The sequence below is a fragment of the Dunckerocampus dactyliophorus genome, chromosome 2, assembly GCF_027744805.1.
Source record: "Dunckerocampus dactyliophorus isolate RoL2022-P2 chromosome 2, RoL_Ddac_1.1, whole genome shotgun sequence".
Taxonomy (NCBI): Eukaryota; Metazoa; Chordata; class Actinopteri; order Syngnathiformes; family Syngnathidae; genus Dunckerocampus; species Dunckerocampus dactyliophorus.
In genome coordinates this window covers 32836159-32861033 of record NC_072820.1, presented here as the reverse complement: position 1 = coordinate 32861033, position 24875 = coordinate 32836159, and the positions used below count along the sequence as shown (strand labels likewise).

General features: G+C 39.8%; 1 protein-coding gene across 6 annotated transcripts in view; it reads right to left on the bottom strand.

Moving 5' to 3' along the window:
* The window catches only part of LOC129176989 (zinc finger protein 385C-like), a 57016-nt gene that overhangs the window by 10319 nt on the left and 21822 nt on the right, over window positions 1-24875 (bottom strand). The window contains exon 1 of one of the 6 annotated variants that reach the window (XM_054767641.1): window positions 17746-23340. The exons of the other annotated variants lie outside the window; for them this stretch is intronic. Within the exon in view, the coding sequence (XP_054623616.1) occupies window positions 17746-17755 (10 nt within the window). The 5' untranslated portion in view covers window positions 17756-23340. Of the gene's footprint in view, window positions 1-17745; window positions 23341-24875 lie in introns of those variants that run through there. 6 annotated transcript variants of the gene reach the window in all.

The window sequence follows — 24875 nt, the reverse complement described above, 5'->3', positions numbered from 1 at the left end:
TGCGAAAGGAATGTTAGTACAACCACCTCCAACCCCAGCCCAGTCCATCAAGATTAAAGAAACTGGTCTACCCATCTTCAGTGGTTGCAACAGAGACTACTACAGATGGAAGAAAGACTGGACTTCACTGGCAAAACAAGCAAACCTACATGGATCACATAAAGTCTTGAAAGATCATTTAATAGATAGTATAGACGAGAGGATAATAAAAGATCTTCAGTTAACGTCCTACAGTACTGAAATATTCAGAGTCCTTGTATATATATTCAGAGAACAAGTATGGAAACAAACCATCCCTCATCATTGAGATCCTATGGGAGTTACAGGAACTACCTCCCATCAAGGGAAACAACCCAAGGCAAGCCATTGAACTCATCAATAAGACATAAAAAGCCCTAGCGGATTTAGAGGAATTAAGAGGATTATGGCGCGGCGGAAGTCAACGCACTGTACTGTTAGTGAAAAGTAAGTTAAGCTTTTTCCTCCAGGACCAATGGCTAATGTTTGCATGCCATCCCGGCTACGGTGTTTCTACTTTCAACTGGTTCAGCAAGTTGCTAACCTCGAGGAAATCGAATGATACAACAATATAGTACGGTGCCCAAAGAAATCTGACTACGCTATTGAGTGAAAGCAAGCATTTGCTAAAACATCGAGCTCAATGAGGAACACTGGAAGCATCATGTGCTGAAAAGATCACATCACAAAACATCACAACAAGACCATTCTTTTTTAAGTTCAAAAGGTTTGGGCTGCTCAAGAAGAAAACTGCAGGAGCAAATTTAGGGGCTTGCGAACTGTGTATAAGATGTCATCGTGAAGAAGAGCACTGTGATAATGCGCATCTCTGGAACAGGAAGTGCAGAAGGGACCACCATTACCTCCTCTGCCTGATAAGGGACAGTGGAAAAAGGAGAGGTAGTACTAGTACTGGCTACTTCACCAGCGACCAGTTTAAAAGCTTGTCAAAATTGTCACTTGAAGATGCAGAAGTGTCAAAAAAAATCTTGTCTAAACATCCACCTGAAGGTGCTGAAGAAGTCAAGAAAGCATTTACAAGCAAGTCACCTACTTCCATCGAGCATGATGGCGCATCAAAGATAGGTGAAAATACCATCACTAAAGTTACCACTGAAGACAGACCAGTTGGTTGCATTGCTCAGGCAGCTATGCAAGAGACCACAAGAGTAAACATTTCTCACACGGATGTTCAAGAGCACAAGATTCCTGAAGAAGATAACCATGTAGATACCATTCTGACGGCCTCTCAAAAAGTAGTTCAAGAACACAAGGTTCTTAGGGTATGTGATATTTTGACCTCTCCTAAAGGTCAAGAAAGAGTTGACAAAACCATTCTGGCGATCTCTCAAAAAGTATTTCTGATAGCTTGGCTCTCCCAACCTCTCCCAACGGTCAAGAGGAGCTTGACAAAACCATTCAAGAGATTGAAAAGATCCTAGAGGTGTGATACCTTTTTTCTTAGACCTTGGGCTTGATCAGGCCAAAGTGGAAGGAAAAGGTACACCAAAGCTCCCGACAACTCAGGAAATCTTTGTTCTCCCAAACCAAGAAGACAAAGCCTTTAGGAAAGAAACTGAGGAATACAGTATGTGCAGCTTGCACAAATCAAACTCCACACACGTTTAAAAATACCAGACTGGCAAGAAAGGCCGAATGAAGTCTCATTCATGTGACGGTTGTGACAAAACCCATGGGAACATCCTATATCTTAAATGGAACACTAAACCAAGTGACTCAGGTAGGACTTATAAAGTCAAAATGCAATTTAACACCAATAGACCAGAAGTGAGCTATCCCATCTGTTCAGAAAGCTATTCAAAGATATTTCAACATGGTTCAGATCATCACAAAGATACAGTGACAAACTGGATGGCAAAATGGATTTGGAGCAATTCGCATTCAACCAAAGAAGATGGCAGTTTTTCCAAAAGAAATGGCCCGTAAGGTCAAACCATCAGTAGAAGAACAAGAAAACGCTCTGGAAGGATATTAAGATGAAGATACTGAGCTCTTAATGTGTGAGGTCAAAAGTCCTTACATTTGGCAAAGACCCAATGATGCAAGGATGCCAAGCCAGGAAAGAGCATGCACATGTTAGTACCAACACACCTCTACTCGGGCAGTCCAGGGGAAAGCCAGGCAATTTCTAGTTTGAAGGTTGGAAAACCTGTAAAAACTAGTGTGATCTCCTTGGTTTCAACAACTGGTGAATTTGGCTTATTTGAGAATGTATTGTTAAAAATAAGCATCACATGACTGAATGTGTGTTCATCAAAGTGTATGACAATTCTGATGACGATGATGCTAAAAGTGCATGTCTTTGAAATCTCTGATACAAATTATGATGGTAAATTGACTTATTTGATACCTATGTGACTATGACATGCATTATATGATGCTAGGTGGTTGTACAAAGTAAATAATTGCTGAAATTTATTTGACAACGAAAGGGTACGACTCGAATATCATTGTAAAGACTATTCATTGTCATTGTCACGACTACTCAAATGACACATCACCAAAGAGACCACTGGTTATCAACCTAACCTAACCAAGCCTGCACAGCGCTTTCTTGTCAGATGCACCGCATACTTTACAAAACAAGTTTACTAAGAAACTTTAGATGCAAACTGAAATAGAGGCGAGCTGAGGAAAACCTAATAAAGCGGAGGCAGTAGGCAATGCCACATGAGCTGTTTTCAACTTGCCAACTGCACCGTGTACGTGAATGAGGCACCGATCAACTCCTCTGTGGCTCCAGCCTGCACAGTCTGTCTCGTGACTGGCCAATCACAGAGCGTGAAGAGTGAATACATAATGAGGATTTTCTTTCATCACAATTACGGATAATGACGAGATGTACTCGTTTCATGCTGAAATTCGACAAAAATGCTTTATCCGTGACGGATACTCATATAACGAGTATCCAGCTCGTCCCTAATGCTAAGTTAACCTATTTGCTGAAGGACAAGAAAAGATCAAACTTAGAGCTGCAGGTGACTGATGCTTTAATTTAAGATGTGAAGCAAAGCCTGCTGTGTTACAAAGTAATGGGCATATACACAGGGTGGGCTCCTCTAGCTAAGAGCAGGTCAGTGGCGTGCATCATGTCCATGTCCAAGGAGGTTTTCCCTTCATGAAAACACGGAACTTCAAAAGCCACCGTGTGAGCGTCTCTTCTCTCAAAGGAAGCGAATGAGGGAGATGATAGATTTTTGTCATGTTTGCTGCTCATAAACAGGCTCTAGGTACACATGTCACTGTTAGAACATTATTAAAAAATCGATATGGCAAAATATGGGACCTTTAAAGAACGTCTTTGGTGTAGTGAATAAGAGTGAAAAGTCACATGGTGACAACCACTGGCAGATTTACCTTCCACTCGGCCTAATCTCCCTGTCAATATGACTTCCTGTGCTAGGACAATGATTCCCACTCATACACAAATCTGAAATGAATCTCATTAATCTTCCTTTGCTGATAGTCACATAATGCAGCTGGGCAAGATGTTTAATTAACTGAATTTAGCAAAAGCTGCTGTCATCTGTGGTAGTTTGCACAATGTCAAGAGGTCCTTGTGACGAGACGGCACCACATCCACATTGCATTAAGTTTCACAAAAGCAGATTTAAAAAGGACAGACAGAAAGCTTGTTAGTAACACTTGTTTAAGCTGCTCTTGCTGGGAATGTGTGACACCAGCAGGCCTTGATGGCTTTTTCGAAATTGTACCTCATTGTAGTGGGACTTCATGAACCCATAAGGGGCACATAACTTATAATGAAAAGGCTAAGAAGTGGGATTTTGTTAAAAAAAATCTGTTAATTAAAGTTGTCACATTAACAGTGGATGGTGTATAATCGGTTGCGTAAATTTTGTAGGATTTGTACAAAAGGTAATCAACCAAAATGAATAAAAACATAGTCAAAACAAGTTTCACACAAACAGCAACATTTTAAAGTACATGCAGAGGTAGATAGAGCTGCTGGGTGCACACTACTCATCATACTCCAAATGAAGCTACTGCCATCTTGTGGAGATATAGAAAAAAAATACATCAGGAGGTTGCCTACAGCCACAGTTGTTAATGCCAATATTTTTTGACCTGATAATAATTAAGAGAACCCAACAGTTATTTGATTTTGTAAAGAACACAACCTATTATCATTATATTATTATTTTATAACAGGTTAAAATAAAGCTAAATTGTATCACAAATGAAAGAATGAAGCTCTTTTCTCCTTATTTATGAAAAATTCTGTAACTACATAAAACCAGAGAGTCAAAAATGCAGCCCAGGGGCCATTTCTGGGCTACAGCTTGTCTTCTAAAACTAAAATTAATTCATTATTAATGAGATATACAGTATTCATCCATTTTCAATGCTGTTTGTCCTCATTTGAGTCACAGGTGAGCTGGAGCTGATCCCAAGATGTTGGCAAATACAGTGGTGTCAAAAAGTGTTTTCCCGTTCCTGATTTCTTATCTTTTTGCATGTTTGTCACACTTAAATGTTTCAGATCATCAAACAAATGTAACGATAATGAAACTTTTTATTAGTAATGGAAAAAAGAGAGAAAAAAATCCTAACCTACATGGCCCTCAGTGTGATTGTGTGTGATTGTCCCCCCTATTAAAACATAACTCAACTGTGGTTTATCACACCTGAGTTCAAGTGGGAAATGTTATAAAGCCATTTCTAAAACTTTGGGACTCCAGCAAACCACAATGAGAGCCATTATCCACAAATGGTCAAAACATGGAGCAGTGGTGAACCTTTCCAGGAGTGGCTGGCCAACCAAAATTACCCCAAAAGCACAGCAACGACTCATCCAAGAGGTCACAAAAGACCCCACAAAAACATCCAAAGAACTGCAGGCCTCACTTGCCTCAATTAAGGTCACTGTTCATGACTCCACCATAAGAAAGACAAAAATGGAGAGTCCCAAGATGAAAACCACTGCTGAATAAAAAGAACATTAAGGCCCGTCTCAATTTTGCCAGAAAACATCTTGATGATCCCCAAGACCTTTGGGAAAATACTTTGTGGTTGAACTTTAAGTTGAACTTTTTGGAAGGTGTGTGTCCCATTACATGTGGTGTAAAAGTAACACCGCATTTCAGAAAAAGAACATCATACCAACAGTAAAATGTGGTGGTGGTAGTGTGATGGGCTGGGGCTGTTTTTCTGCTTCAGGACCTGGAAGACTTGGGGGACTGAAACTTGACAAGAAGCTGGAGGAGAAGGTAATGAAGCTGGATCCAATGCAAAAAAATACAGCCTCCCTGCAACAAAACGTGGGCTCTAGGCAACAAAACATGCGCTCCTTAATGAAGAAGGTCCAGGACTTGACGGATGAAGTTCAATGTCTGAGAGTGGAGAACAAAGAATTACAGGAACGTAATGCAGCACTGAGAGCCACTCTCAAAAAAGAGTCTGAAGAAAAAGACAAAATCATTGAGCAATTGAAAACCACCATAGATGACATGGATCAGAACACGTGAATGAATGATGTGGTCGTGACGGGGCTTCGGATCAAACCTAGGTCCTATGCCAAGACAGTGGTGAATAATGACGAACCAGATTAAATAAATGGATGTCGCCTGAACGGAGCAGTTGAGGCGTTGTCACCTTTTCGCAATCTCAGGTGGTGGACATAGACATCCAAACTATTGACACCTGTATCCCACTGTATGGCAGGAACAGCACTACATCCGTCATCATTGGCAAGTTCACTAATAGGAAATTCAAGACAGCACTGCTGAAACAAGAAAAAAAGCTGAAAGGTACAAACGTCTACATGAATGACCATCTGACCAAGCGCAATGCTGAAATTGCTAAGAAAGCACGTGATCTGAGGGTGCAAGGAAGGATCCATGGTACATGGAGTGCAAACTGCAAAATCTTCATCAAATTAATTGGAGAACCAGAGGCCAGAGTTCTTGTTGTCAAAGACATCAAGGATTTAGATAAATACTGAGGTCTCCCAACATGGAAGAGGAAAACAGTTTTAATATGCCTCAAGAAGATCTACAATTGGACACTTTTTGTTTCACAGATCACAAAGCAGACTACCCTTACTATTTTATGGTTGGAAACACTAATAAGGATGATATGAATGAGGTAGTTGAAATGTTTCACAATTATTTAGTAAATATTGGACCAAAACTGGAGGAAGACTTTCCAAAACTCTGGACAATGGACGAATGGAATGAAACCATAGATAGGAATCTCAATTCCATGTTTCTCACTGATGTAACTAAAAAGGAAATCACTGATATTGTGAAAATTTTTAAAGCAAAACATCAACTGATTAAAATGGAATCTAAATGGAAACAATTCAAAAGGTTATCAATGAGATTGTAGAACTGTTAACTTATCATTTCAGACTGGAAAATTTCCTAACAAAATGAAAATAGGTAAAAATAGAGATAAACATAAAAAATGGAGATAAACATTATTTCACAAATTACCAACCAGTTTCCTTATTACCCCAATTTTCTAAAATTATCGAGAAGCTATGTAACAGGTTGGACAAATTTATTAATAACAATTAATTACTAGCGGGTAGTCAATACAGATACAGAGCTAACATTTCAACTTCTATGGCACTGATTGAAATCACGGAGGAAATTACTAATGCTATAGACCACAGAAAGTGTGCAGTTGCAGTAATCACCATATTTTAACAACAAAATTAGAAAGGTACGAAATCAGAGGATTAGTTTTGAATTGCGTTAAAAGCTACATACCAAACAGGAAGCAATTTGTAAAGCTAGGAGAATACACATCTGTGAGTTTAAATATCACGTGTGGAGTACCCCAGGGGTCAATATTGGGACCAAAATTGTTCAATTTGTAAATCAACGACATTTGTAAAGTGACAAAGGACTTAAAGTTGGTATTATTTGTGGATGATACCACTGCCTTTTGTTCTGGGGAAAGCACACAGGAAGCACACACTCGGGTCAAAAGGTCAAGGATGAAATGGTCATATTAAAGACATGGTTTGATAAAAACTAAGTAAATTACTAAATTACTTAGTTAATTAAGTAAAACTAAAATAATGCTATTTGGAAATAGCAGAAAGGATACGTACAATCAAATACAAATAGACGGAGTGGATATTGAAAGAGTGAAAGAAAATACATTTCTGGGGATCATAATAGGCGAAACAATGAGTTAGAAATCTCATATCAAAAATATACAACAAAAGGTGGCAAGAAATACTTCAATATTGAATGAAGCAAAAATTTGTTCTTGATCAAAAATCACTCTACACTCTTTACCGTTCTTTGGTATTACCATATTTAATGTATTGTGTGGAGATATGGGCAATAATTATAAAAGCAATCTTCACTCACTCAATGTACTGCAAAAAAGATCGGTGAGGATCATTTATAATGCCAAGTATAGAGAACATACAAACCCTGTATTTTTAAAATCACAGATATTAAAATTTGCTGACTTACTAAATTTTCAAACTGGTAAAATAATGCATAAAGTTAACAATAACTTGTTACCCAGAAACGTCATACAGTATTTCTCTATAAGAGAGGAGAAATATGATCTGAGAGGAAAATTAAACCAAAAACATTTATATGCGAGAACAACGCTGAAAATCCACAGCATTTCAGTATGTGGAATTAAATTATGGAACGGATTGAGTAAGGAACTCACACAATGTAGCAAGATGAGCAAATTCAAAAAACAATACAAGCAGTTGATGTTTGCTAAATATAAGGCAGAAGAGTCTTGATTATTATATTTATTGTTCTGTCATGCTTGTTTTTATTTATTATTATTTATTTATTATTACCCTGATTATTATATGGAATAATATGACATCGAATGCAGGAAGTGAATAATATGTACTGCACAGGATGTGGAAAGGATGGGGGGTAGGATTAAATAAGCTTTGCTTCTTCCTACTCCTTTTGGACATGTGGAACTGTAAAATGATTCATGAGATGTATCCCATTGTAACCTGCATGCATGTTCAAATAAAACTAAACCAAACCAAACCAAAATGTATGAAAGTGGCCCCTGTATCCTTACATATTTCTGTATGCAGCCCTGGTTGGAAAAAGTTTGGACACCTGTGATGTAATAGTATATCAAACTGAGCACGTTTCTAGGTGCAAATCTGCATTTGTTCTATTTTTCTATGCAGGAAGCAGGTGTGGGTCACAGAAGCTAGCTTTCTCATTTCAAGCGGGTATAAAAGATTATGAGGCCAATAAAAAAACTGCGAGAAAGGCTTAATCTCTATTATTTCCAAGATTAGTCTCTTGGTGACTCAGTACCATACAACAATTATGGAGAGAGAAACGGCATCAAGCAGGGGGAAAGGGAATAAAAAGAGGACATAAGAAGCTTTCACAGTGGCGAGCCAGAGCCAAAGCATCAGTAGGAAAGGCTGCTTTGGTTGTTTTCACTGTGAATGCATTTCCCCGGATCATCTGTCTGAGTCAGGTTCTCTGTTATCATTCCCCACCAACACGGCTTGGTGGAGGCTCACTCTTATTTCTCAAGCTTCTTCTGCTGTGTTGAGAGTTTCAACAAAGCACCAAATGTTAAATTAAATGACTTATTCACCTATGGCGTCTACTTTAAGCAGCATGACATTTCAGTGATACAAAGCAGAGGCTGGTGCGGTGTTGCTGTCACGTGTACGAGGACAAAATGGAGATGGAAAATATTATTCTGTGCAGGCAGTTTTCATATGACGCTGCATTAGTACTGATGCCCTGTTATGATTTGTATAAAGAATGTGAATGCATGTCATACACTACCTGGCCACAACAAAGGTTACTGACTAATATCTGGTTGTAGCGTCTTTAGCTTAGACGACGGCACACATTCGCTGCGACATCATGCTCATGCTTGGTGAAAAAAATGTCATACCCTGATCAAAATTAAAATTTGAGAGGACATTTTTGGCTCATATTGAAATCTTAACTATTACAAATCCACCTAATTTAAATCTGATCCAAATAAAACTGGACCAATGTTCTGCACACAAAAAAATATTGCATGCAGCCGACGGATGGCCATGAAGCTAATGTATCCAGCGGTTTATAGTTTTTACTACACTACTACTGTTTGCTACGCAGACAAGTTCTCACTGGAACGTGTTCAAAAAACAAAAAACTTAAAAGAACTTTTACACAGTAAGTTTACAGAACAACATCATGGACATTTTTTAATGGCTCTTGGATGACGAGTATGTCACACAGCTGAGATAGGCTGAGATAGGCTCCAGCATACCCCCGTGACCCTAATGAGGAGAAGCGGCATAAAAAATGGATGGATGAATGTAATGTAATGTCATAATGTACTGCGAATCCGGACACCTAAAAATACGAACATGTGGAATAATTATAGTTTTACATATAGAAAACAATACGGAATTATTATAAATGTCAAATGAATGAAACTTATTGTTGATGTGCACTACCTGTACTGTACATTCTGGTGAGATCAAATTCAATAGTGTTTCTCACAGTCAAATTACTGGCATTCGCAACTTTCTTTGGCCCCATGGTGGGTTGTTTAGCAGTCGCACTAAATAAAAAAATTCATGAGTCAGCAACACGAACAGTGCTTTGTTTCAGTATGAGATTTCGCGGAACGACACAGTACTGTCACGCTCTACTGTGACATTTGCTGTTTTTTTTGGGTTATTAGCTTTACTGTTTGGTATTGTGTCCTTATCTGGTTAATTTCTGTCCGTTACTGCTCTTTGCTTTGTCTGTCCTTTTCAGACATTGGCCCTCCGTGAGTCAGGTGGAGCTACTAGGCAGCTGCAGCTGTTCCTCATCAACCTTCCCTACTTAATTCTTGCGGCTTCAGCAGGACGGTGCTGGATTATTTTCCTGCTTGGACACCATTCCTTGTCTCCCTCGTCTTCCAAAACGCTGATAGACTTTTTGCTACCTTTTTTGTACTACTGTTTGCTCACCCTCCTGCTAGTTCTGTTGTCCGTCTGACTCACAGGCAGTTTTCAGTTTAGCTCTTATTTTACGGAATCACGGTGCCTCCTTTGCTACCTTCTTTATGCACCGCAGTTTTCTGTTCCTGTATTGCTCGCACTGTGCACTCATTAAAAAGACTCAACCTACCTTTGCTGGCCTCAAATCCGCATCCTTGGATCCCAACTCTCTGTTTCAATCCCGCCCTGACAAGTACAGTGCAACCAAACTTGTGTGCTAGGTACAATACTAGACAAAAACCAAGACAGTGTACGAATACCATGGCAAAATTATCAGGAAAATATTCTACGAAAATAGAATCATAGAATCACTTTTTCCACACAGGGCCATGTAGGTTTGGATTTTTTTTCACCCTTAATAACAAAAAGTTTCATTTAAAAATTGCATTTTGTGTTCAGCTGTGTTGTCATTGACTAATATTTAAATTTGTTTTTTTTGCCATGAAACATTTAAGTGTGACAAACATGCAAAAAATATGAAATCAGGGAGGGTGCAAACACTTTTCCACACCACTGTATGTATACATGCAGACATGCACACACACCTACAGAGATACCTGTACATGCATAGATACACATATACACTCACAGTACATATGTACTTCCCCGCATAACTCAATGATTTATTCATGGTATTGTCATGTTGTTATTTTTATTACATTCATGGCGATGTCGGCAATAAGATTACTAAGAGTTATTGTCAATTTTATTATTATGGTTAATATTTTCATTATTACTGTTACCACTAAATACAGTATTATCATTGTGGCTGTTGATATTATGTTATTATTTCTATTATAGACTTTACGGCTGTGGTGTGTTGTGCTGCGTTACTGCCCTCTCCTGTGCTCATGTTTGCAGTACACCTGCCACACCATCATGAGGAGCGGATTGGCAACACCTGGAGATAATTAGTGGGACTGGTCTTAAGACACGCGATCTCCAGACACCGTTGCCAGATCGTTGATTCTCACTCCTCGACCCAGGCGTTCTCTGCTACCACCTTATGCTATTTGTCTCTGTACTAGTTAGCTCTGATAGTTAGTTTCTCCCTGCTTGGATTACTCATCAGCGTAGGCATTGTGCTAGAACTATCCTGCTTGATTACTCAGCAGCGGCACAGAGAACTGGAACTTTTTTTTGTTACTAGCTCTACGCCTTTTGGTAGCTCCCTTTGTTATTCTGCCTTTTTCCCGTCTTCATTCGAGTGACCTTTTGTTGTCGCTTCCTTGTTTGTATTTTCGCTACTTTTGTTATCCTTTTCGTTTGGAATAAACTGTTTCCAAACATCACGCGATCTCCAGACACCGTTGCCAGATCGTTGATTCTCACTCCTCGACTCAGGCGTTCTCTGCCACCTTATGCTATTTGTCTCTGTACTAGTTAGCTCTGCTGGTTAGTTTCTCCCTGCTTGGATTACTCAGCAGCGTAAGCATTGTGCTAGAACTATCCTGCTTGATTACTCAGCAGCGTTTTTTGTTACTAGCTCTACCCCTTTTGGTAGCTCCCTTTGTTATTCTGCCTTTTTCCCGTCTTCATTCAGGTCACCTTTTGTTGTCGCTTCCTTGTTTGTATTTTCACTACCTATGTTATCCTATTAGTTTGGAATAAACTGTTTCCAAACATCACGTCGACTCCTGCATCTTGGAGTCCCACCTGCGGCTCACTCCGTTCCTAACAATGGCTATCATAGACATTTGCTGATGTAGTCCTATTTGTTTCTGTTGTTCTGTTATCGTTGTTGCCTTTGTTGTTGTTGCAATTGTTGCTGTCTCTCTCTGTATTTGTATTTGTACTTTATTTATCCCACAGCGGGGAAATTCACTTGTTACAGCAGCAAGCAAGATACGCAAGTAAAGAATACAGTGTAAAGAATACATATTGACTACAACATGGTTCAGGTGGTACAGGTGTTGTAGAGCCTGACAGCGGTCGGTAAGAATTACCTGCGGAACCTCTCCTTCTTACACCGTGGGTGTAACAGTCTGCTGCTGAAGGAGCTGCTAAGGGAACCCACAGTGTCATGTAGCGGGTGAGAGGTGTTGTCCATGATGTACGTCAGCTTAGCCAACATCCTTCTCTCCCCCACTTCCTCCACGGAGTCCAGAGGACTGTCCAGGACAGAGCTCGCTCTCCTGATCAGACTATTGATCCTGCTCCTGTCCCTGTCCGTGCTGCCCCCTCTCCAGCAGCCCACAGCATAGAAGATGGCTGAGGCCACCACAGAGTCATAAAAGGTCCGTAAAAGAGTCCTGCACACACCAAAGGACCTCAGTCTCCTCAGCAGGTGGAGGCGACTCTGGCCCTTCTTGTAGAGGGCGTGCGTGTTGACGGACCAGTCCAGTTTGTTGTTAAGGTGAACACCCATAGCTGTCTACCAACTCTATGTCCGCTCCCTGGATGTGTGAAGTGAGATGTTTTCCTCTGGAAGTTAATGATCATCTCCTTTGTCTTACTGGTATTGAGTTGCAGCTGGTTAAGCTCACGCCAGCTGACAAAGTATTGTCCCCACCCTTGTCCCCGCACTCCCCCCTCTGTCCTCTTTTCTCTTCTTCTCTATCCCCTCATGCTCTGGTCCGGCCTCTCCAAATTTGCATAACAATAAATATCAAATAAAATCTATGTAGCAAGAGAAGAGCATCTTGCCTCCCTGGCAGAGCAAATCTGTTTAGCATGTAAAGGCATCTAGATCAACTATACTATTCGTTCCATTGGCTGAACAGGACAAAAAAATAAAAATACAAAAATAAACTGCTGCCATCTGTTTGCATTGAGATAGGCTAGCCTGATCAAAACTGCTGAACTACAGCCGTGCCAGATGTGCGCCACACATTTTACCAATATTTGAGGTCTGTTCGGAAGCATTATACGCACCGTGAGCTGGGTGATTAGCCGCTTTCTGGGCTCAATGCTCTTCACAGAGAGCTGAAAATGATGGCTCATGCGTTAGCTGTGACCATCTGAGTGCAATGAAGATATTTATCGGGTCTACACTGAAGCCAACATCAGTAAATTCATCACAGAGGTCACTCGACTGAGCTGCTTTTAAAAACAACTGATGTTCAGATCTCTTTCATTGCAATGATGTGCAGGATGTGAGTACCTTCATGAAAAGATTGTGAGGGGGCCAAATTCACCACAGTTGTTATCAGTCTGCCTAATCAAAGTCACACTGTCAACACTCTGCATCAACTGATTGGGCCTGTTAGCAGGGTAAAAGCTGGCAGGCTGCATGCAAGCTTGAAAATGTGGAACACACTTTTTTTTGTTTCTATGCAAATGTATTCAAATGAGCTCCTGTAATCTGATTGTGTGTTTATGTTAGTGTAATCACAGTTCATGCAAGGACGGTGTTCAGAAGGGTTTTCATCAAAGTTTGTATGCATCCGCGTCACGTATATTTTTGTACTCGAACAACAAATATTGGTGTCTGAAATCAGTGTGAGGTGTGACTTACCACCACTGATATAGACAAGGCCTAGACCAGGGGTCACCAACGTTTTTTCTTGTGAGAGCTACTTTTAGAAAATGAAAATGGCTACATGCTACTCATTTTTGTAGAAATGATTTTCATACCTTATTTCAACCCAAACAGATCAAATATGCTTGTTTTACCAAAACATTCACAAAATGCTGGTATCAACAATTCACATTTTATGTTTCAGAATACATTTCTTTCTAGTGTTCTCACATTATTAACTGAAAACCTGAATGAAAAATAGGTCTTTGTTGCGCACTTTGGAACCCAGATAGAACGTCCCATCGCAACATTATTTCACTGACATTCCAATTGTGAAAAAGGGCAGCCTGTTTTTTTTGGTTATTCATAATACATTGACGTCTGCAAGCATTATGAGAGCCACTGGTACAGAAATCTATATTTTGTATGAAAGCTGTTTTTGACTTTGCTATACAGCAAAAATACTATTTTGTCAGAGATTCTATGCTCAGGATTTTAGTTTGAATTCAGAAGTCTATTATTCGTTTGTGAATAATGGCAGATTTTATTTATGTTGGTTACTCAGAATGTGCTGAATTTTGTTAATTTTATACACGCTGCTACTGGTGCACTTTACTTTTCCTGCTGGTTCTGTGCAATGGGAAATATGTTTGTAAATGTAACCTTCCAATTATTAGAAGATAATGGAAGTAAATTAATCTGTTTCCTGTTAATTGTGGATCATTACAAATATGCTTTGTTTTAGTACACAGTGTACACAGTACACAGTACACTGTAGTACACAGTGAGTAAAAAGAAATTATATATTTAAAAAAAGTATGCATGAAAAAACTAAAACTATTGATCACAAAAAAAATGCATTGATAATAATTTTATCATTGCATCGCAGGCCTCTGAATCGTAATTGAATCGTGAGGTGGTCAGAGATTCCCACCCCCAGTGCCTATGTATGCATTTCCTCATCAAAACCCACCATCAAATCCTAACCTGATATCTTCTTCTTGGTATTTAGGGACCCAGGAAGGAGATATCTATATACACTGTGTTTATATGTTGCTGAGAGTTTGAAGGAGGGGTGAGAAGCACGGCTGCAGCAGGGCCACCAGGCAAAACAAGACTTATCTCGTGTCAAAAATTCTACTTTGATGTTTTTAATCCTCCACTGAAGCACTGGACTGGAGCTGCAGCACAGATGCTCACACCATACAAGCACACCAGAACGTTTGATTCAATCCCGAATATACTGTCACACGCCATACGTGTACACATGCACATTAACAGCTTGCAGACTGTGTGAACTTGGCTGCTTGAAAGTGTTTAACTTAGCCCAAGTGAAGTTATAGTTGTGAGATGGGGTGGTTTTTCACATTACTGTATGTACCATAATTTCCAGTGTATAAGCCGCAACTTTTTTCTCATGCTTTGAACCCTGCGGCTTGTACAGTGATGTGAATAATTTAATGCTAAAAACTACATGATGCTTCCAGTGCAACTTCAGGAAGTAGTGACGTAGATGAGTGAAGCTAGTATCACGTTTTGAAGTCTTATGCAGCAATCTCTGACATATCTTAAGTAGGTTTGATCAAGTGTAGAACTACTACAGCTTCTGTTTGGACTCCTCTGACCGCCAAACCTTTGGCCTGTACTGTACGTTCAAATCTTTTTTTCTCTTTAAATTCAGTGGGTGCGACTTACATACCGGTGCGCTCTACAGCACTAAAATTACGGTATTTGTGTTTGGAAGCTAACTTTCTACTCTTGAACGGCTACACACAAAAGGGTGAAAATGCATCAAAACATGCACCCCTACTATGTTGCCTTTGCTATTATTTTTCGGATAAATACACCACATGGTGGTGTAAAAAATACACCACATGGTGGTGTATTTATCTGTATTTAGCTGTTACTGTACCCCATCAGTAGGACTGACTTGAAATCTCTCACACAATGCTCTACAACACCCACTTTAACTTTAGGGTGTGTAGCTGAATCACCACAAAATTTGGTACACACCTTTAGGGGACTGACAAGCACATGTTTGTAAAATCTGAACACGATAGGTTGAAAAACATGGCCACCATCTACCCAAACATCTTTGGGACTTATCAGTTTATGCAGTCTGTATATACGTATATATTGCTCAAAAAAATTAAAGGAACACTTTGAAAACACATTAGATCTAAACTGGGGGAAAAATGATCTTGAATATCTTTCCTGATAATAAGTGGGTGATGTATTAGCAACAAAATGATGCCACATCATTTGATAGAAATGAAAATGATCACCCTATAGAGGGGGGAAATCCATAACACCCCAAAAATGAAAGTGAAAAAATGATGCAGCACACTGGTCCATTTGGCCAAAATGTCATTGTAGCAACTCAAAATGATTCTCAGTAGTTTGTGTGGCCCCCACGTGCTTGTACGCATGCCTGACAACGTTGGGGCATGCTCCTAATGAGGCTACGGATGGTGTCCTGGGGGATCTCCTCCCAGATCTGGACCAGGGCATCCATGAGCTCCTGGACAGTCTGAGGAGCAACCTGGTGGCACCGGATGGACCTAAACATAATGTCCCAGAGGTGTTCTATTGGGTTTAGGTCAGGTGAACGTGGGGGCCAGTCAATGGTATCAATTCCTTCATCCTCCAGGAACTACCTGCATACACTAGCCACATGAGGTCGGGCATTGTCGTGGACCAGGAGGAACCCAGGTCCCACTGCACCAGCGTAGGTTCTGACAATGGGTCCAAGGATTCCATCCCGATACCTAATAGCAGTCAGGGTGCCATTATCTAACCTGTAGAGGTCTGTGCGTCCTTCCAGGGATATGCCTCCTCAGACCATCACTGACCCACACCAAACCGGTCATGCTGAATGATGTTGCAGGCAGCATAACGTTCTCCACGGCATCTCCAGACCCTTTCACATCTGTCGCATGTGCTCAGGTTGAACTTGCTCTCATCAGTGAAGAGCACAGGGCACCAGTGGTGTAGTTGCCAATTCTGGTGGTCTATGGCAAATGCCAGTCGAGGTCTACGGTGCTGGGCAGTGAGCACAGGGCCCACTACAGGACGTCGGGCCCTCAAGCCACCCTCATGGAGCCTGTTTCTGATTGTTTGGTCAGCAGTGGCCTGCTGGAGGTCATTTTGTAGGGCTCTGGCAGTGCTTATCCTGTTCCTCCTTGCACAAAGGAGCAGATACCGATCCTGCTGAGGGTTGAAGGACCTTCTACGGCCCTGTCCAGCTCTCCTGGAGTAACTACCTGTCTCCTGGAATCTCCTCCATGCGTCCAGGTACCGCAGTGATGCCCTGGTCCAGATCTGGGAGGAGATCCCCCAGGACACCATCCGTAGTCTCATTAGGAGCATGCCCCGACATTGTCAGGCATGCGTACAAGCACGTGGGGGCCACACAAACTACTGAGAATCATTTTGAGTTGCTACAATGACATTTTAGCAAAATGGACCAGTGTGCTGCATCATTTTTTCATTTTCATTTTTGGGGTGTCTTTGATTTCCACCCTCTATAGGGTGATCATTTTCATTTCTATCAAATGATGTGGCATCATTTTGTTACTAATACATCACCCACTTATTATCAGGAAAGATATTCATTTTCCCCCAGTTTAGATCTGATGTGTTTTCGAAGTGTTCCTTTAATTTTTTTGAGCAGTGTATATCAGTATATATATATTAATATACAACTTTGAGTAAAATAAGCATTACATTCGTTAAGTTCTGCGATTGACTGGCGACCAGTCCAGGGTGTACCCCGCCTCTTGCCCGAAGTCAGCTGGGATGGGCTCCAGCATACCCCTGCGACCCTAATGAGGATAAGCGGCATAGAAAATGGATGGATTCCTTAAGTTGGAAAAATATACACATTAATGAGTGAAAAATGCCCATGCACACTGCCTTGGTCTTTAAGGGGCTGCAATTATGCAAGCTAATCTGGGCATATTTCCTCGGGGAGGCATTGTCATAATTGGCAGCAATCTGCACCGTGACATGGACGCTTTCCTTAAAGTGACTCGACACATCTGGGAATGGTGGTGCACTTGGCCCCCTATAAGTGGGGCCAATTATCAAAACAAATGGGCCTCATTTTGTGACGCAGAGGCAGATGGCTGGCGGGAGAGTAAATCCGCCCTTCAGTAAAACACACAATGAGCAGGAAAGTGCAGAGCTCTTTCAAGCAAATGGAGCAGCTATGACAGTTTTCCATGAAGAAGTTGTTCCATTCCTGTTTGTCAGAGTTAAGCGTTCTTACCTAACAGCATCTCCACGTGTTTTGGAATTACTCCGCTTGTCACTCTCTTCGGTGTTCAGCTCTGGGTTTCTCTTGTCGGTGTTCCTCCCATCAGGGAAGTTTAGACAAATCCCGACAGCGCACCTCCTCTAGTGAAGCTCCTCTTTGGACTGTCGGAGGTGAAATGGCAGTCCTCTTGTCAGTGACACATTGTGGCTGTGATTCAAAGTGGCGCAAGCAAAGAACGGGACGTATGTGCCGCAATTAAAAGTGTCATGCTCTGCTGGTCCTGATGCCCTTTTTACTGAGATGGCGGAGCGCAAGGGAAGTGGATGCTGAGTGTGTCTGAAGAGCAAATGTGTATTCTTCTGTGTGCGTGAGCATGTAAGAGAGCGAAAGAGCGCTAGAGTGAGCGAGAAAGGGGGAAGCGAGAAAGACACTGATTATTCACACCAAGAACATCCTTCATATAACCCCTCCTTCTTCCTTCTTTCTATTTAGGGTTCCCACCTGCATGCTCCCCTGAGGACACTCAACTATAACATCTTTCCTTCCTGGAATGATATGAAAACAATAGCTATAATTTATTAGTCTTTTACTGTTTCAATGCTACAGGGTTGTTGCCTCCATACAGTGATGATGGCAAATGGAGGGAACCTATTTAAAAGGGAAAATTACACTTTTTCATCATGAGGCAGCCTCACAACAGATGTGACCTTTGTTGTGGTCCATACAGCAGATAAGGAGGTCCTGAGTCATTAGCATTGATTATATCCGCACTCCTGTTCACGATGTGGGGTTAAATCACAACTTCAGACTCAGTCATGCACAACATTATCTTTTTTTAGGGTTGGACGATATGGACCATAGCATGTATCACAATATTTTTGGGATGTATCACAATATGACGATATAAGTAAATTCAGCAGAGTCTTGTATAAAAAGCTACAAACCTTAACCTATATAATTAAATACACTTGTCTCAAATTGTAAAGCACATTTATTGATTTACTGGTAACAAACTGCAATACAGCAAGTGCATTTAGTGCCTACCAATTAAGTGGTATTTTTGAGTGGGTAAGTGTAGACGTGCTGGCTGACTATGTCTCAAGCTTCATGACACACTCTTCGTACTCAACTTTGTGTTGCATTTGAGATGGTAGTAAAAAATTGTCATGTTCCCACCTTTTGTCGTCACCGTTGCTTTGCAAACTTTGCATGTTATGGTCTCTTGCTCCACTTCTACTCTATCAAAACCAAACCACTTCCATATTACAGAGGTACCTCCTGTTTAGCAACAATTTCTTCGTCTATAGTCTCTGCTTCTCCTCCGCTTTCAGCCATGCTCATTTTCTGTCTTTTGTTGTCTTTGCTCTGCCTTTCTCTGCCACCGCTGGACCATGCGTAGGGCACTATGAAATCTGTTTAATTTTTTCCCAAATTCTGTTTTTCCCGTTTTTATTTTTTTTACATTTTACACTTATTTTTACCAGCACAGCGTGTGTGCTTTATGGGTTAGTGAATAAAATGCCTGTTAATTAAATGAAATAATCCTTATATATATATTGATACAATACACCAATGGACAATTTTGCCCAGTTATTCAGAAATGATTGTAGACTGGCTAACTTTTCTAATGGGATGTCAGCCTCTGCACACATTGCTACAAAATATTCAACAAACTGTAATGCCCGTGCTTGTGATCAAGGAAGATGTAGTGACTGATGCAATCCCAACTGCATGTGTAAAATATTTTTTATGATACTCTTATTTTGTTTACACAGTTAGACGACATGGGGCAAACGGCGCCCTTATTTTCAAGGCCGGAAGTGTGTTCTCAGTGTGTTGAGAATGTCTGTAAGACGAGCTGGGTCCGACAATAAACGTGCTTCTTGTCTTTTTTCACTCAGAACCTGCACGTCATCATCTGGCATTTTAAAACGCTCCTTACATTAAAGCCGTAAAACACAACGTGGTGAAAATATATCCAGCCCAAGTCGCACACACACAACCACACAATTTCAGCTCTTTTTAGAGAGCTGGTTCTTTAGGCTCCGTTCACTAAAAAGAGCCGGGTCTTTAGGCTTCCAAGTGGCTCCTCAGATTAATTTTGTTGTCTTAAATTAATTTATTACCAAATTATGTGTATTGTGTAACAAAAGCGTTACTAATGTGAAAAATAAATCCTATGAAATGTTTATTATTTAAATGGATTTATTTAAATCCTCAATGAACAGCTAAAAAAAATCTAACATGATAAAATACAAGACCCATCTCAATAGACAAGGTCTCTGCAAAATCTCTGCGTGAAAATGTCTAACTATACACAATCAAACAACACAACATCAACAAAACACCACACAACAAAACATAATTATAACAATTAAAAAGTGCAAAACAAAAAGAAAAAGCAGCATACTGGTAACAGTTGTGTCTTTACTGAAGATTGGCATTCAAAGACTCCTGCGTGTGCTGTGTGTGTTTAACCCCGCTCTTATGACATCGCACTTTAACAGAAAAAAAGATGGGGAAAAAACTAATCGGCTCTCAATTGGCTCCCAACGACGCAAGCTGGCTCCTGTCGTTAATTTCAAAGAGCTAGGTCTTAGAGCCGATTCATTCGCGACCGACACATCACGAGTCACCGGCCACCGGCATGTTGAGCAGGAAGTGCATTACCTGCTAAGCTAGGATGCATTGCTACGTTTTAGGTTTTGACTGAAAGACACACAATAAGCAGACATGTCATGCATTTTAAACGTCTGATAGACCACCCGCTAACATTTAGGTCCAGTCTCGTCAACAAAAACTCACACACGACTTGTCACGTTTTAGTCATCAAAGAGCCATGTTTAGCTTTTCCCCGTCTCATTTTTGTTATGGAAAAAAGCTTTGTCGACCAAATGATTTCATCATCGTCACCGCTGACAAAAACAAAACTGCTCCCAACCCACCCGTTTGAAGCAGGCAGCTGCCCCACATAACCTTTAGGATTTGATACTGATTTGCATTAAATTAAGTCCAAGGGTTTGCTTTTGACTGTACATGATGGGACGTGATTCAATGGGCATGTCAAATCCAGAGTAGTGAACAATTCCCAGTTGAAGGAGACGGAACGCCATTGCGTCCATGCAGATTAGCAAGGGGTGTAAGGACATGGAAATGGTGGTTTGTTCCATTCCCTATTTAAAAGGGGAGGCCCCCACTGAGAACAACCCCATTAAACCACATTTCTTTCACGCTAACTGTTCCATGCAGCTAAATAAAGGCAATGTTAGTTCAGCTGCGAGAAGGGAATGGGTATTATTAGCGTGGTTTAATCGCAATGCAGGCCGAATTATGTTAATCGTCACCTTAATTGACTTGGGTTGTCCCCATTTTGCTGTCTCGACCAAGAAATAGAAACGGGGCAGGGGGGAGCTTGCAGAAATAATTGTGTTGGATATCTTATGAGACCAAACATTTGTATGGATTTATGAGTCTTATGGCTAATTTGCTTCCTTACTGTTGACGGGATTTACAGTAACGTTTCCTCGAGTATTTTTTCTGTCTGAATGGATAAAATTCATCTTTGACTAATGGTGTCTCTTTTGATTAGAATCACTGATATGTTGTAACTAATTTGTCTCATAAATATAAGCACCCAGTAAAAATAACAGTTTGCAGCTATTTTGCACATGTGATTGAAAAAAACTATTTACTGTTTACTAATAACAATAATATATTTATATTTACTGTTCCATTTAAGTGTGACTTTAATTTCACGAGTCAAAAAAAGGGTCAAAATTAGGGTTAAATGGGGTCGAAAGCGTGGCACAGGGGCCATTTGCGACAGACAGCAATTTTTTTTTTGGCTTGCGGCATTTTTTTTTTTTAAACTATGGAAATAAAAGCAAAAAGGCATTATTAGCGAGAAAAAGAAGTTGAAATGTTGGTACGAACAACACTAATAATAACATGCTTTGTTGCCGATAACACAAAGGTGACATGTGGGCTGTTTTTTCTATAACCATACATAAGCTCTACGTTGGATTGCTATTTTGACTTTTTACAATATTAAAAATATCAAAATGGCTCTGCAACCATTACGTTTTTTGACCCTGCACAAACTATGCGGGAGCTATGGCAAACTTTTCAGTATGAGTGACAGTGGACAAAGGCTATTATCTGAAAATGCCAAAAACGCCAATAAGGTTGTGATGATGACAAAATGAGGTTGAAATAAGGGAGACATTAAACAGTGGCCATGGCATTAATTTAATTTTATGCCCCATGCTATGCCGGACCAGCTAAATATGCGTGTTGAGCTTATAGAAAGAGACAGCCTCGTAAATCACCATTAGATGTGCCATTTTATTGGCTGGCATTACTCATTACAGGTTCTTTCTTTGGAGTAATGGCAGTGAATGAGGGTGATTTATGGCCTCTTGTCAAAACAGGTGTACACAAAATACTCGCCAGCATCACTTGTGGAATAGTAAATATACATTCTGAATGCATAAGAGAAAACACATTGTAAATGTCTAAATACAGTGAGTCCAGTCAGAGTAGCTTTACTGTCCTTTGTCTTACGTTTTTGAAGATAATACAACTAATGCACTAGCATATGCCACTTTTCATTTTTTAAACCGCTAATATAATTTGATAATATAAAGACTTGGCCATAATAATAAGTAAACTTGTTGAATCTACTCAAATAGTTTGGACACTACAATGTATTTATCAGTAATTGCTGAGACGTGGAAAAGGGGTAGGATTAAATAAATTCTGTTTCTTCCTACTGCTTTTCGGACATGCTGAATTGTGCAAACATGTGATGTACTTCAATGGAACTTTGTTAAGCATGTTTGAAATAAAAGAAGCCATTAACCATGACTTAATATGTAAGTTTAAAAGTATGCTCATTGTTGTAATTAGTTGTAGTTTGCAGTGTTTGTGTGTGGAAATGATTGTTAACTGATCACATTTTCAAGCAATGGACGCAAAATGGAGTGCACTACTCGGCTGCAACCATTTGAGGCGCAGCTAATTCAGCCTAAGGAACGTGACATCAGCTACTGTCATCTCATCACATTTAAGGTTTATTATTGACTAAATTGCTGTCAAAAATATTATTCTTTAATGAAGATGAATACTTGAAGACTATTCCTTTATTATTTTTGTAGTTTTTTTATTATGTAATTTTTTAATTTTTAGTCCAAAGTACGTATGAAAATGAAAGGTAATGTAATGTAATGTAATATAATATAATATAATATAATATAACATAATACAACATAACATAATATAATATAATCATTAATTTTCGATGCCACTTAATCCTCATTTGGGCTGTGGGGATGGCTTTGGGCAGGAGGCGGGGCACATATAAACAAACAACCATTCACACCTATGGACAATTTAGAGTCAGCAATTAACCTAACAATGAACTTAACACATATTTTTGGAATGTGGGAGGAAGTACTGCTGGAGAAAACTCACACACGCACGGTGACAACATGCAAACTCTACACAGTGATGTCCAACAGATATTTGAACCCAGATCTTCCAGATCTCCTGACTGTGTGGCCAACATGCTAACCACTTGGCCACCGTGCGGCCTAATACAATATAATTGATTTTAATTATATTGTATATATTACATTATATTAGCTGATTTATTAATATTATAGTATTTTGTTGTCCCATGGCATATGCTAAAAATAAACTAAATTAATTAATAATTAGGTACAATGGTACCTCTAAAATTTTGCCTTGGCTTGCGTTCGCCTGCTTGTTTAGCGTCCAAAATACCGTCCGGTTTGTTTACACCGCCATCTTGGATCACGTACACAAGACGAAATCTTGCGATACTAGAGCGATACACAATGTAACAAACACATGGACTGCACCAAAGAGAAAGGCAATGGACCGTACCAAGACAAGGTTGCAAGACCTCAGAATTTTACGGCTTAAAGAGAAGATCGTCATCATTTCAGTGGTATGTATTTGTGTATAGAAATGTCATCGGCTGCGTACACACACCCACATATATGCATACAGTAGAGGCCAAAAGTTTGGACACACATTCTTATTCAATGCGCTTTCTTTATTTTCATGACTATTCTGAAAACTATAAATGAACACATGTGGAATTATGTACATAACAAAAAAGTGTGAAATAACTCTAAATATGTCTTATATTTTAGGCATATATTTTATGTCTTTTTTTTGAGGGAGCAATGTTCGAACTGCAGGAGACGAGGGACAACTGTGGCAAGGGTATTTGGCATGTATAATTTGTATTTTAGTTCATTTTTATGCTTTAAAATGCTTAATTTAGGCAAAAATAGGTACAATTTAGTTAAATATGCATGTTTTTACTAATAATAAACCGTATTCAACCACAAAACAGCATGATTTATTAGTTAATATCTGCTTGAAAAACTGTGATGGAGTGAAGCTGCAGAATTGGAAGCGCGATGTGGTGGGGGACGACTGTATTATGAATTCTTATGATTGATTTGAAAATTGGGCCGCATGGTGGTCTAGTGGTTACCATGTTGGCCACACAGTCACAGTGTGGAGATCGGGAAGACCTTGGTTCGAATCTCCGTTGGGAGAGTTTGCATGTTCTGCATGTTTTCTATGCCCTAATGAGGCATAGAAAATTCTGGACAATGGAGGAAAGGAATGAAACAATTCCATGTTTCTCACTGATGTAACAAAAAAAACTGAGATTGTTAATAATTGTAAAGCACTGTAAAGCAAAAACATCAACTGGTTGTAACGGAATCGACATGGAAACAATACAAAGTGTTATCAATGAGATCGTAGAACCGCTGATGTACATCAGTAACTTATCATTTCAGACTGGAAAATTTCCTAACAAATGAAAATAGCTAAAGTAGTTCCAGTTTTTGAAAATGGACACAAACATCAATTTACAAATTACAGACTAGTTTCCTTATTACCCCAATTTTCTAAAATTATTGAGGAGCTATTCAATAACAGGTTGGACGATACAAATACGGAGCTAACATTTCAACCTCCATGGCACTAATTGAAATTAGGGAGGAAATGACCAACTCTATAGACCACAGAAAGTGTGCAGCTGCAGTATTTATGGATCTCACAAAAGATTCCATAAAATTAATCACGACATCCTAACT